The 15,437-nt window shown below is 37.0% G+C and overlaps 1 protein-coding gene across 1 annotated transcript in view; it reads right to left on the bottom strand.

The window, feature by feature from the left end:
* The window catches only part of LOC124872946 (ephrin type-A receptor 5), a 99,626-nt gene that overhangs the window by 51,147 nt on the left and 33,042 nt on the right, over positions 1–15,437 (bottom strand). The window contains exon 4 of the mRNA XM_047373389.1: positions 552–707. Coding sequence (XP_047229345.1) covers positions 552–707 — 156 coding nt within the window. The remainder of the gene's footprint in view (positions 1–551; positions 708–15,437) is intronic.

Genomic DNA, 15,437 nt, shown 5'->3' with positions numbered 1-15,437 from the left:
TTACTTGCCTTGTGTTAATATATGAAGAGCACAACAACAAAAAGTGTAGGAATCTGCACATTGAGGACTTGAAAACTACTACTAACTACTACTTTAGCTAGTGGTTACTGTATGTTATTGCTTAAGACCATGTATCAAAAATCCAGTTATGTAGTTACTTCTCAGAATGCACTTTCTACTGTTCTGAGAGAGCTACCAAGTCTAAATATATTAAATAATAGATTATAAACTTTTTTTTCTCCTCAAAACTATAGCTAAGTTTTAATTCTATCGATACCTTCATGTTTTTCAAATAACTGTGGTAGATTCTTAAAATGTAGTTATCTACATGTTCGATTAATCTTGAAGCAGAAGCTATAGTTGTCAGTTTTCTTTTGAAATAAAAGTAATTAGACCATGTAACACATTTCTGTCTAAATGTTTGTCTAAATACTGTGAATCTATAGTATTTTTACTTAGAGTCATCATGTCAAGAAAATCTGATACCAGTCCATGCCGTGTCACATTTCACAAGTAAATTTGCAGAAACAAAATATGTGTTAAATCCTTACGTGTGCAGGCCATATTAGCATGGTCAGAGTTGATCTTATAGTATTCATCTTCACAGCTACAAGTTATGGCACCCATCTGCCTGGCCACACTGTGGGGTGGACATTTACTGCAGGCCGAAGACTCAAGCTGCGAGCGGTAAAACCCCATTTTGCACACTGAAACAAAGAAAGAGTCCAACATCAGGAGCTGAGTGAGGGAAAACTGAGATGAGGGGGAAGTCTTGCAAACAGAAATCCTAACTAACTCCCTTAAGTTAAGTTTTTTAGTTGGAATTTTGAGTTTTTTCATTAGAGATAAGAAATGTAGAGCCTCAAAAGGAACCAAGGATTTGTCTCATTTTCCACTTCCACCTTTGTTTCTTTTGAAGTCAGATTTCTTCTCATGTTTCTCTAGGGATTATTATTCTAGTGAACCCACACAGTCTTGTTGCATTGTTCGTTATACTGCCTTCATCAAAAAAGTGAGGCATTTCTCTTACAGTTGTTTTTCCTACATTATTTCAAAGGCCTTAGTTCAGCAATATACAAGTTACACCTGTCAAATTGTTTGCACTTACATCTGCTGCACAATAACAGTTCCCTGCGTGAAGCACATACAGAATAGTCAAACAACAAGCAAGTAAACAGTGTTTTTCTTAAAAAACACATATCCAATGGCTGATCTAATTGCGGCAAGTTGGCAGGAGGGCAAAGCAGCTGGAATTGTAACACCCAAGAATCCATCAAATAGACTAATAGCTTCTTTCTGATTTCGGAGGTTCCCCCAGACAGATGCCAAACCCTGTATGCATATAAGCTGGCGATGCCACAAGGAGACCAAACTACTGATAAGAATTACATAAGAAAAGTATGTCCATAAATATTTATTTAAAACTCAAGCAAGACATTCAGTGTTGTGTAATATGCTATTTTAATTCAGCCACTTTGGTGGGTCTCTGATCACGAACAGCCTGTTTAAGGTGCTGACAAAGCATCTCAATTGGAATTAATTCCAGACTTTGACTAGGCCACTTCAAAACCTTTCTTTTGCTATGCATAAACAGTGACTTAAACTGGCTCTCACTGTGGTTCACTAGAATCCAAAGGTGTTACAAATGACTTTGTAACTCTTTCCAGACTGAATGATGTCAATGACTTACAGTACTGTGCAAAAGTTTTAGGCAGGTGAGAAAAAATGCTGTAAAAAAAGAATGCTTTCAAATATGGAAGTGCTAATCTTTTATTTTCATTAATCAACAAAATGCAGTGAATGAACAGAATAAAAATCTAAATCAAATCAATATTTGATGTGACCACCCTTTGCCTTCAAAATAGCATTAATTCTTCTAGGTACACTTGCACACAGTTTTTGAAGGAACTTGGCTGGTAGATTGTTCCAAACATCTTTGAGAACTAACCACAGATCTTCAGTGGATGTAGGCTTTCTCACATCCTTCTGTCTCTTCATGTAATCCCAGACACACTTCATGATGTTGAGATCAGGGCTCTCTGGGGCCCACACCATCACTTCCACTAATTCTTGTTCTTCTTTACGCTGAAGATAGTTCTTAATGACTTTGTTTGTATGTTTGGGTTCGCTCACTTAGCATTTTGTAAATTGATAAAAGTAAACAATAATCATTTATATTTTACAGCATTTTTTCACACCTTCCTAAATTATTGTATTTTTGTATTTACTCAGCTTATCTTTGTATAAAATTGAAGTTTGTTTATTAATCTGAAACATTTGAGTGCAACAAAAAAGCAAAAACAGAAGAAATCGGTGAGGGTGTAAATATTTTTTTCACAGCATTGCAGTATCAGAGAGGCAAGGGTATGTAATTAAAGGGCTATGCTTCATTGTTTGTCCACATAATTAAATAGCTGTTTAACCATTGTTGTTATTATGTGGCTGTTATGAAGCATACGACACTCACATGATTTGATATCAGCTTTGAAGACAGCAGGATAAAGACAAGGCGCGGAAAAACATAATGGTAAAAGTGAAATAGGACAGTAGATAGAAGCCAGGTTCATAAGAATGAGACATGGGTGGGGGGGGTGGGGCAAAAAGAGAAAAAAAGGAGACAATGGAGGATTGGTGGGATAGTGTGTGTATGTGTGTGTGTGTGTGTGCGTGTGTGTGTGTGTGTGGGGGGGGGTGTTAAGTCGTTAGGCAGCAGTGGCTCTGATTCACCTTGACAGAACCTTGGTCTGTTGTCATGGAACATTAGTCTTGAAAAATTCTCCCTCTGCCCTGGATCACTCCAAGTCTCACCTCAAAATCTCTCACTAACACACACGCATCCACACAAACACACTGGAGAACAAGCCTTTCATAACAAAAAACAAAATTTATATTTGGCAAAACCAACAAACTGTAATGAACACTGATATGGAAAATGGGAAAAGTGAATGAATACTGTACCAATTACCTGCAAAATTCATTTTAAACTTATTACTTTATGCAGTCTTAGATGTACTTTGATATTACCATAGGATGTTTATGTCACTTTTAGTGCATAGGAGTCCTTTGTCAAGCAGTTAACACACACACAGACAAGTTTGTATTTCTAACCTTTATCAGATTGTATTAACTTCTGTTTATTTGGGAAAACCTGACTTTTGCCTAATATTGAAGGTTTACACCTAACTCTAACTTTGACTTGGCTCGAAAGCAACAAATGATTAATCACTGAATTATGACCAGTTCAGAAGGTAGGTCAATATGCCACAAAATATCCTAAGTAGGTAACAAATATACCCACACACATTCTCTACGGTATTAACTGGAGATTGAACCACCCTCCCCACCACCACTCCTCATTGAGAGCAGCCTTGATTCATGAAAAGAAATGTACGTCCCAGTAAGGTCAAAGTTTATACTATCCACATTCTGAAGGGCTAATAAAACAAACAGCCATTTATGGTTTCAAACAATGGGGACATTTATTATTATTGTGAAACTCCCCTTGACTTTATTTTCAGATTCCCAGGTTGATCAATAAAAATGCGGTGTCAACTTATTCCACATATACTGTACATACAAACATAATACTGTGGGATATGCTGTTTTAATACAGTGTTAAGTCAATATAACAGATTTTGTTTTCGAAAAAAAAAAGTATATAATCTAATTTCTCTCATTTTGAATGCACACCTACTTGTATCCTATAATGCACCATACTCATCCTTTAAACAGCCTGGCAAGGAGTGCATTCAGCTGTCTCTCACAACAGCAGCTACTCAAGTTATTTTTTTTTACTCATCACTCACATTAGATTTATATGACATACTCTCCACCACTTAAAGCAGCAGAAGAACTGCAGTATTTTTAGTTGCATTGACATTTATTTATTCCTACTTTACCTAAAAACTAAATCAGCATTTTTAACTAGATGGACTGAGAGAGAGATTAGCTAGAATGGTGGAAGCCAACAGAGGCATTTGTTTGTGGTCCGACATTAAAAAAAGAGGGAACAGAGTTCTAGTGCTCCAGTTTGATTCAAATGCTGCACATAGGCAAACTCCATATAATTATGAGAATGAAAGAAAAAAAGATTTCTAATTAAAATGTGAAAAATAGTGTGGAAAAAACTTAATTGTATGCCACAAAAAATCTTGTAAATTTTAAGATATTTCACAGCATTAAAGCTAATTTCTATGCAGGATAAGTAGACATCAGTGACAACATGATATGACATGTCATACTGACATGAGATAAAATGACCACATTCACAATGTGTCAAGCAGAAATTTGACTGTCTTCTTTTAATTGTGCACTGAAAGATTTGAAGGCAAAGCCAGGAACAGAGGTTATTAAATTAAGCTGTAGGCTGTTTAAAAGTTATTTTTTTCATTTTTCAAGTCAAGTCCAACTTAAATTAGTAGTTTTGCAAGGTGTAAAGAACATGTGTAGAACACATAAGAAAAGGATTCTCTAAAAGGGGCTGACAATTTTACAAAAGACTGGGGTCCCAAACCTCAAGTCTGAGTTTAGTCTAGTCTTTAAAGTGCTAGTACAAGTCTTGAGTCTTTGTCTGACTTAAGTGAGACTCGAGCCAAAGTCTCAGACCTGAGTCCCAATCTTTGGTAGGCTCTAATAAGGTGAATAAATATAAAAAAATAATCAAAATATGAATAGCCTCTTTCATACCAGTTTTTATACCAGTCCCATCATAAATCCACCATTCTGTGAGCTGCATATGGCCATTGATAAACAACAAACCAAGATGTCAATATCCCACCAGATATGGCTTAAAAAAAAAAAAATCAAGCCAGCATTGCACAAGCATGGAGGCATAGCACGGTACACATCAGGGTAGATCTAGTCTTACACATAGAGTGAATATGGGACCTTTTTTCCAATTTTACTGATCTGCTCTGTCTCTGTACACCTCAGCGTGACCAATTTAAAATTGTTCATGACACACTGATCCGTCCTGGCCCTGATTTGTTTTTGCAGCAGTTCTGAAAGACAGCTAGTTGCAGAGTTCATCTACAATGCTACTTCCCATACTCCACCCAGGGAGTTGGACCACCCCTACAAAAGTTAGCCAATAGTGGGGTGCAACAGCCCATGTTGCAACATAGCAGATTAAGGCATAACTGCGGTGGATTGACTTCAAGCTTCCAGGCCGTCTCAGACCTTAGGTAAAAGAGACAGAAACGGTAAAAATATGCCTGATTTCCAACTTTAAGTGGCTCTGTGACACAATCCCACTTGAAAGATAGGCTTCATGTTCACTGTGTGGCTGTCAACACCAGAATAAAAACATGGAAGCCTGTAACTGTTTAGTTTATGTGTACTTGGACTATGAGGTTTATATTTTATCAAATGATTGATTCCAATTTACAGTCCTATATCTCGCAAGTATTATTCGTAAAAATACTTATTGATTTGCGCAATTATATATTTGCTTAGACATGCTTTAAAACAACAAATCATGACAAATGTATGTTTCAAGCCCATTTCATTTTCATGTAACTAAGACTATTTCATGTTACAAAAAAATAGTGTTAGATGCCTCGCAATAATATACTTCTAGACACAAGAACAGCAAATATATTAGGTTAGGATGAGCAGCCTAAATCATTCAACTACTTTAAAAATAAATAAATAGATGCATATTTATACCTGAAAACAAATACATTTCTCGTGGTGTAGTTAGGCTTGGTCACGGTTTATTAATGTGTGTGCGTGAGTGTGTCTGCATGTTGCCCTTGGGCAGGCTGTCTTTCTGATGCCACGCAGCTCTTAATGCATGGTGCAAAGGTTAATAGGTAATTAATATGCAATACACACTAATGTGTCTGTATGGATTTGTATGTGTATGTGTACCATTTGAGAATGTGAGGTTAATACGTAATTAATATGCATCACACTCTGGCATCCCAGACAATTAAGGATCCAGCGGTGCCCGTGGATGCTTCTTAACAAACGACCTGTTTAATTGGAAACATTTCATACTAAGCATGTTTATTTTTATGCCTGGATGTCATTTGAGGGGATTAGGAAGGAAGCGATCAGGGTTGAGTCAGAAAGACATATTAGGGATGAGCAGTGGGATATGAAAATTAAAAGGTAAATGTAAAGACCACCCAGTGTGCATCAACACTGGATTTGAACTCAGCATTTGTCTCAGCATTGGCACACTAAGGATGCAAATATTGGCTTAGTGCTGTTTACACATTGCAATATGAAAGCCACAAAGCTGGTTAAAGTAGAGCCACTTATAGCCAACTCTTTACCACTTATCTAGAGGATAAGACTGCAAAATTAAAGTATAAAATGATTGGAGGGTAACGGGTTAAGAATTCAACACCAGAGGACGTCTATACAATTTCACTGAACAATATTCATCTAGTCAGTTAACATCAGGTGCCGTTATTTGTAACAGTATAAAATCACTATTTACATTACATTTACACTTAAAAAGATATGATTACCTCTTAAACCTTTTGTCACCTTACAACTGCAAACTTCAATGTATTTTTTGGGGGGGATTTTATGTGATAGGCTTAGATCAACAAAAAGTAGCGCAGAATTGTACATTGGAAGGAGAACAATGGATCAGTTTAAATTTAATTTTACAAATAATCTAAAAAGCATTTTGGATTTGCACACAGCCTCCCTGAGTCCTTACTTTATAAAACCTATTTTAGCTACAATTACAGCTGTCAGTTTTTTGGGGTATGTTTCTATTGGCTTTAAACACTAAGAGTGAAAGTTTTGCTCATTCTATTTGCTGGATAGTTCAAGCTCAGTCAGCTCGATTAGGGTGTGTCTGTTATAATCAATTTCAAAGTCTTCTTAATAGTAACCAGTTGGATTTAGGTTTGGATGTTGACGTGGCCATTCCAACACATGATTCTGCTTTGATCTAAACCATTCCCTTGAAGTTCTGACTTCACGAGAACGGACATTGTCCTCCTGAAAAGCGAAACTCTATCATTAGTCTTTTGCCGATTAAAATCCATCTTCCCAATGTGGCATGTTAAAGGTGATATATAGCATTTGTTTTCTGTCACACATAATTTGGCATGTGTGCTAAATTGTTTAATTCAGGCCTCATCTTACCACACCAACTTCTTCCACCTGTCCGCTGTGTTCCCTAAATGGCTTGTGGCAAACGGCAAATTAGACTTGTAGCTTTCTTTCAGAGTTAGTCTAATTCTTGCTCTTCTACTATAAAGGCCATGAAAAGTTTCTGTCCAGGCAATGGGATCTCCAACCTGAGCTGTGGATATCTGCAGCTCCACCAGAATTTACGGTCTCTCTTATTAACAATCCCCTTGTCAGTTTAGGCAGACAATCATGACTGGGTAGGTTTACAGATGTCCCATACCTGTTCCATTGTCAGGTGATGGATTGAAGAATGTTTGCTGAGATTTTCAAAGCTTATCTTCTGTGACCTAAACCTGCTTTAACCTTCTCCTAGGTACACATGCTATTGTTTATTCATTAATGTTCTCTAACAGGCCTTGGAAGCCTTCACAGAACAGCTGTATTTAAATTGAGATTATATTACAACAAATGTTAACTCTTTTTTCAAATTAGTAGGCATTTGATGGGAACTGGTAAAATGAATTTTAGTAAGGATTAAATATAAATGCAAGTCTCATTTTTCTTTTTTTTTAAAAACCAATGAAAACCATGTCTTATTTCTTTATACTTCAGTTACACATTACTGCAATGCATTATTTATGCACTACTTTGTGTTGTCCACTCACATAAAGCCCCCCAAAAAGGGATTGTAGTTTGTGTTTGTATTGTGACAAAATGCTAAAAAATGGTTATGATTATTTTTGCAAGGCACTTTATATTTTGGGTATGTATCAGTACTGCAAGTCATGTAAAACTGCTCAATTTAAATAAAAAATAAAAGGAAAAATGGCTTGAATTTAATTTGCTGCACATTTAAACCAATCATAACCTTCATTTTAGATCAGCAACACTGATGTGAAAGTAAACTTCAACAGAACAACCAAAGACATGGCAAGGCTGTGTTTCACTACGATGCTTATATTGTTAGCTGATAGGATTGTGAAATAATAAACCAGCAGAGGAAACAGTAAATATCCTCTTCCTGTGTTTGTTCCACAGTAAACTGCTGGTTTAAGAAACATAAACAAAGTGTGTGCTGGTGTTTCTTGAGGTTGTGCATGTATGAGGGTTTCATACCTTTATGTACGTTATTGTTGTTGTTTAGGTGCAGACCCCTACATGTGTTCGTGTGTTTTTGCCAATGTGTGCACATATTTGCGCAAGTCCCTGTGTGAACACTAACAAAGACAGATGATAATACCATAATAATACACAATCAAGTCAAAGGGGTTTTCCTGCCAGAGGAGTAACACAGTGGGACATTGTTCAGTACCCATTTATCTTCACAATCAGGCATTAAGCATAGGCAAAGAGGTCAAGTAGTTTTAAATAATTTTCTAATTTAAAACAATTTAGCAGCATAATTAGAGTCTAGGACGTTTTATTTAAGGTTTGACACAACTCTTTTGCAATATGCTATAGCAGAAAATATCAGCAATGACACACCATCCTGACAGTCAAACACGGTAGCATTATGCTGTGGGGATGCATTCCTTCACTGGGGACAGATTCTTGAATAAGGTCAATCACAAAATCTCTTCATGCAATCTGACTGACAAAAAATGTGTAAAACTTCCATCTGTATTTGCAAAGTTGGTTGAGACATTCCTTAAAATATTTGTGGCTATAGTTGCAGCAAAAGGTGACTGTGCATATTAACTCAAGAGGGGTTTTTAAGTTCATGTGTGATCTTAATGCACTAGAGGAATTTGTAATTTCAAACTAGTCATAACTACAGAACTGGACTCTGGAGACAAACAAGCTTTCATGGAAATAGCTGGATAATCTGAAGTATTTTATTAATAAATTATAAACTTCAGAATAACGCTTCTCTGTGTTTGAGCTCTTGAGTATATCTTTTTGAACAGATTTACTATCTTGTGAATTCAGTTTTAAGGTGTGGTATTGGAGATTTGTGGAAGGTTTAAGTTATATTTGTCATGTTTATTGAGACTAAGGCGGATTACTTCACATAAGGTTGTCTTTAGTATTGGAAGAAAAAATGTGCAGATGTCAATGTCTACCAAGGGGGGAGGGTAAAATGAGAGATCCCCGTTTACCCAACAAGCTGGCAGGCAGCACTTTACTTGTCATGAAAGCATTACCGGGTTCAGATGATGGGAGGATGGAGTGGGGGCTAAGAGAAAGATGATAGACGGGCTTGAATGCATGTGCATATTGGAAAAAGGATGTTTTTTAGTTTCCAACTGCACAAAAGTTTAATCGATGACTGCATCTCAGCTTCAAAACTCCTATCAATTAAATTTTAACAAGATAGTTGTTTCCGACATGCACATTTTTATTTAACATGCGGAATCTTACTAAATACAGCCAAATTAAAGAATATATATACGTTTTAGAGTTTTGCATCTTTTGTACACATCTGGGGTTTTAAGGGCATACTTCAGTTTTCACAAATAATAATGACATGGTATAACCTATGAGATTTAAATTACGTTAGAAGATCCTTTTCATGTTAAAATGTTCAAATTGAGGGTTCCTTTTTTTGGGGAAAAATAAAATAAAATTCCAACTTATTTTCCAATGTTATCTTAGGTAAAAATTACCATAACATATAGCAAAAAGTAATTATGGGAAAAAAGTAGAAAAATTAATATGGCAAACTTAACTGTCAGGCAGAAGAATTATTTATATGATTTTTAAAGCTTAAAAAATCCTTTTGGAAGTGACAGATGCCAATATAACAAATGTTACTGTAACAGCAGTTACCACAACAACCACAAACCTTACACTGCTGGTGTGAACTGCTTCTTAGCTCTCCTAAAATTCCCCATGGAGAGAGGCAAGAAAGCTTCCTCAGATTACTACTCCGCTGAGACAGTTTCTGATAGCAGCACCGGCACTGTGACCTGATAGAGTTTGACATATGTTGCAGTGACATCTGACAGGCAGGCAAACACAGCTAAACACCAGGGGAACCCTTGCAGTGAAACAAAGTGTTGTTGAGGGCCATCCAGCTCTACCCATGACACATTTAATGGATATCTCTTAACACATATCTATGGTTATTATAATTTGGTTATTATAATTATAATTTCATCTGACTTTTTTTTACATATTTTATTGAGCAATTTTGTTAACTGATAATACCAACTGCTCATCAAGTAAACCTGCAAACTAATGGCTTTTCTTACCCTACCTACGCATGCTGCACTGTCTTTGTTGCCCACATTGTCAAAGTCTTGTCCTCTTTTGTCACAGAAATTTATTGCAGCCTAAATTTCAACATCACAATGCTGTCAATACTAGAATTCCATTCTGCCCTTTTGTTGTTTTCAAAGTACAGCATTCAGTTCATTCAGCCCTTATTCTGTTAGTCCATTCTGGTCAGCCTTTATTTAATGTTTAAAACCTGAATCCAGCCCCCTTGCAATCCCTGCAAACTCCTTAAAAGCCCTATTCAACTTATCCATTGTGTAATTTATCCCTTTTTACACTATTTCACTTAGCTAATGTGCTGTCATTCCATTATCCAATGAATAACTGGGGCCCGGGGTTATTCAACCATAAATATTGGATCAGCTTTTAATCCAACATTTGTTATGACAAAAATGTGACTTAACTCTACATTTATTTTAGTCTTTGCTACATACGTTATTCCTTATTTTAAACCTCAGCGATATTTAGTTTAACCTTATTTGTTCACACTGATTTTACTATGTAAAACTTTTGTTAATCTTATGTTACATTTTTAAATGTTTTTCTTTCTTTTAATATATGTTTTTAGTATGTAGTTATGTGCAGCACATTGTTTCAGCTGTGGCTGCTTTATAAATTAAGTTGGTATACGGCATGGCATGGTATGGTATGGTAAGTTATGGTGTGCTATGGTGGAGCCCATCGCACACTGTGCGATCGGCACCAAGTGCCCTAGGGGGCACCAAAAAGAATTAGGTGCTTTAAAAAAAATCATCATAATCACAGTAATCATAATAATAGCATATTTAAAATGAAATTATGTAAAGCATGTTATTAGACAAAAGCAACAGAAAACAACAATATTTTTTCAAGAAAAAGATGGACCTCCCTACAGTCTCTCTTGTGGAGACTACAGGAGAATTGAGGTGCACATTTAATTCTGCCCTGATTTGGGCAGTCGTGGTTTTATGTTTTTTGGACACAATCCGGGTTAGCACCTGAACATCCCTTTCAGACAGCTTCCTCTTGCGTCCACAGTTAATCCTGTTGGATGTGGTTCGTCCTTCTTGGTGGTATGCTGACATTACCCTGGATACCGTGGCTCTTGATACATCACAAAGACTTGCTGTCTTGGTCACAGATGTGCCAGCAAGACGTGCACCAACAATTTGTCCTCTTTTGAACTCTGGTATGTCACCCATAATGTTGTGTGCATTTCAATATTTTTAGCAAAACTGTGCTCTTACGCTGCTAATTGAACCTTCACACTCTGCTCTTACTGGTGCAATGTGCAATCAATGAAGACTGGCTACCAGGCTGGTCCAATTTAGCCATGAAACCTCCCACACTAAAATGACAGGTGTTTCAGTTTCATTGTCCAACCCCTGTAGGTAGGTAGGTAGGTAGGTAGGTAGGTATTTCTTGTGGCCGTGGTAACAAGGAACAGGAACAGGAAGCTATATGCAAATCCTGAAAGAGTGGAGTCTAAGCTTCCCAATAATGTCAAACTTGTGGGAATCGAAAAAGAATTGAAGAAGATATGACCATGAATGTCTGCACTGGCCAGACTACTTTCTGAGAAATCAGCCCTGAAAGATTCCTTGTTTTCTCTCCCTGAAAGCAGGGTGGTGACAAAAGCTGCTAATTTGAATAACTTTGAAAAGAACCTTTCAAATTGAATCAAAAGTGCTTCAACCAAATATCAATTTGACTGTGTGCACTCTTGTGAAACAAGGTTATTGTATTTTCAATTTCCACAGATTAGCTTGTTTTTTAGTTAAATTGTACAAGATATACAGGTCCTTCTCAAAATATTAGCATATTGTGATAAAGTTCATTATTTTCCATAATGTCATGATGAAAATTTAACATTCATATATTTTAGATTCATTGCACACTAACTGAAATATTTCAGGTCTTTTATTGTCTTAATACGGATGATTTTGGCATACAGCTCATGAAAACCCAAAATTCCTATCTCACAAAATTAGCATATTTCATCCGACCAATAAAAGAAAATTGTTTTTAATACAAAAAACATCAACCTTCAAATAATCATGTACAGTTATGCACTCAATACTTGGTCGGGAATCCTTTGGCAGAAATGACTGCTTCAATGCGGCGTGGCATGGAGGCAATCAGCCTGTCGCACTGCTGAGGTCTTATGGAGGCCCAGGATGGTTCGATAGCAGCCTTTAGCTCATCCAGAGTGTTGGGTCTTGAGTCTCTCAACGTTCTCTTCACAATATCCCACAGATACTCTATGGGGTTCAGGTCAGGAGAGTTGGCGGGCCAATTGAGCACAGTGATACCATGGTCAGTAAACCATTTACCAGTGGTTTTGGCACTGTGAGCAGGTGCCAGGTCGTGCTGAAAAATGAAATCTTCATCTCCATAAAGCTTTTCAGCAGATGGAAGCATGAAGTGCTCCAAAATCTCCTGATAGCTAGCTGCATTGACCCTGCCCTTGATAAAACACAGTGGACCAACACCAGCAGCTGACACGGCACCCCAGACCATCACTGACTGTGGATACTTGACACTGGACTTCTGGCATTTGGCATTTCCTTCTCCCCAGTCTTCCTCCAGACTCTGGCACCTTGATTTCCGAATGACATGCAGAATTTGCTTTCATCCGAAAAAAGTACTTTGGACCACTGAGCAACAGTCCAGTGCTGCTTCTCTGTAGCCCAGGTCAGGCACTTCTGCCGCTGTTTCTGGTTCAAAAGTGGCTTGACCTGGGGAATGCGGCACCTGTAGCCCATTTCCTGCACACGCCTGTGCACGGTGGCTCTGGATGTTTCTACTCCAGACTCAGTCCACCGCTTCCGCAGGTCCCCCAAGGTCTGGAATCGGCCCTTCTCCACAATCTTCCTCAGGGTCCGGTCACCTCTTCTCGTTGTGCAGCGTTTTCTGCCACACTTTTTCCTTCCCACAGACTTCCCACTGAGGTGCCTTGATACAGCACTCTGGGAACAGCCTATTCGTTCAGAAATTTCTTTCTGTGTCTTACCCTCTTGCTTGAGGGTGGCCTTCTGGACAGCAGTCAGGTCGGCAGTCTTACCCACGATTGGGGTTTTGAGCGATGAACCAGGCTGGGAGTTTTAAAGGCCTCAGGAATCTTTTGCAGGTGTTTAGAGTTAACTCGTTGATTCAGATGATTAGGTTCATAGCTCGTTTAGAGACCCTTTTAATGATATGCTAATTTTGTGAGATAGGAATTTTGGGTTTTCATGAGCTGTATGCCAAAATCATCCGTATTAAGACAATAAAAGACCTGAAATATTTCAGTTAGTGTGCAATGAATCTAAAATATATGAATGTTAAATTTTCATCATTACATTATGGAAAATAATGAACTTTATCACAATATGCTAATATTTTGAGAAGGACCTGTACAGGGGGTTACCCCCATGATAGGTGTATGCGGAAAAACGTTTATCAAGAACTTATGGAAATAGCCACAAAACCATGCTCTAAACAAGCATAGTTTTGTAATAAGTTGCGAAAAAACAGTGAATCTATCTTTAGTCAGAGACATCCATGTAAAGATAATTGATCATATACTGTACAATTTTTTTAATGCCACTATAAATATGAGCTCAGTAAAGAAAATTGGACTAACTGTCTCCATAAACAGATCCTTTTTTTTACAGAAAAACTGTTCATCTGTATCTGGATTTGAGTAGTTGAGAGTAGAAGAAGGCAGTTGGGTGTCTGTGTTGGTGGAAAAAAAAGAGACAGATCTTTAAAATGGTGGGAGAAAAGACAAGACTTTGGCAAGTGTACGACAGAATGCACAAATGTAGATGGAAGAAACAGATAAAGTAAGAAAAGAATGGATAAAGGGCAGTCGGTAGAAAAAAAGTGAGGCAAAGACAAGAATACAAAAAGATAATGAAACAAAAGAGCAAGCAAGATAGCTAATAAATAATTAAAGTGTTGGAAAATGACAAAACAGAGAAGTTAAAAAGAAATAAAATGGCTGTGTAGAACAACCAAGATAGAAAGAAAAAGAAGACGAAAAGCAGCAGAAAATGTCATTCACAGCAAGTTGGGTCCAACAATTGTATCATCTGCATTCAACATTGTTTCAGCAAGCATAACCCAGCCACCAAAGCTAGGATTCACAATTTTTTGTGTTCATTGTTGCACAAGTGTTTACAAGTGTTAAAATGTTCTCTCAATAACCCATCTTAAGAATATTAGTAATTTAGAAGAAGGATCCTATATTCAGGAATTTTAAAGAAAAGAAAGAAAAATATCTCAGAAATGTGCCTTAGGGGGCGCTGTGTGAGAGAGTGTAAATGCTGCATTTGGCTTCTCTAGGAGGCTGGTGAGGCAAAGACAAGCTTACAAAAAGGACTTGACATAAGTCACCAGCTGAGAGCTTTCTGGTGGCAAATCAAAACCCCAGTGTGTTTACTTATGATCATGCTCACAGCTGGCAGCTATAAAACTCAGTAATGCATTTATATACATTTTATCAATTTAACTCAGTTTGTTTATATAGTCCATTTATAGCGAATGTCCTCTGAAGGAACTTTCCAAATAAACATATCTAATTTATTAGAACAACAAATATATATGGTTAATTTAATCCAGTCATACAGATTCAGAATCAACAGAAGTCAATTACATAAATTCCTATTCAAACTGACTGAATTGAACAGAACTGTATTGATCGTTATGCTATGTGTAGTTTTTCTCAGAAGTCGAAAAATGGATCTGGGGATTAAATTAACCCAAGTACGTTGTAGTTACATGCCACACAAACAAATAGGTAGTTGCTGTCGTCAGTTGAAAAGGCTAGCTACTCCTAGCACTACCAGCTAAGCACAGCTTTTTTATCCGTTCAAATACTGCAGCAACATATTACCAAATAGAGGTGTCCTATATTTTATAATTCTGACTAAGATCTGTCAAAATTCCAACATTCCAATAATAATTAATCAAACCACTAGTAGCACATTTACATTTGTGATGATATAGCAGTTCAAAGTTCAAAACACAGTGTTTACCATTTTACTGTCAGTTGTTTACTGCTGGTTTTATTTAAAAAAAAAAGTTTAATAAATACCAAGTTTAATTTCGTATGTTCCTGAATAACTGTTTTAATGAGCTATTTTAAATAGTATCTT

Source organism: Girardinichthys multiradiatus, chromosome 8 (assembly GCF_021462225.1).
Source record: "Girardinichthys multiradiatus isolate DD_20200921_A chromosome 8, DD_fGirMul_XY1, whole genome shotgun sequence".
Lineage (NCBI taxonomy): Eukaryota > Metazoa > Chordata > Actinopteri > Cyprinodontiformes > Goodeidae > Girardinichthys > Girardinichthys multiradiatus.
This window is presented reverse-complemented; position numbering and strand designations above follow the sequence as displayed.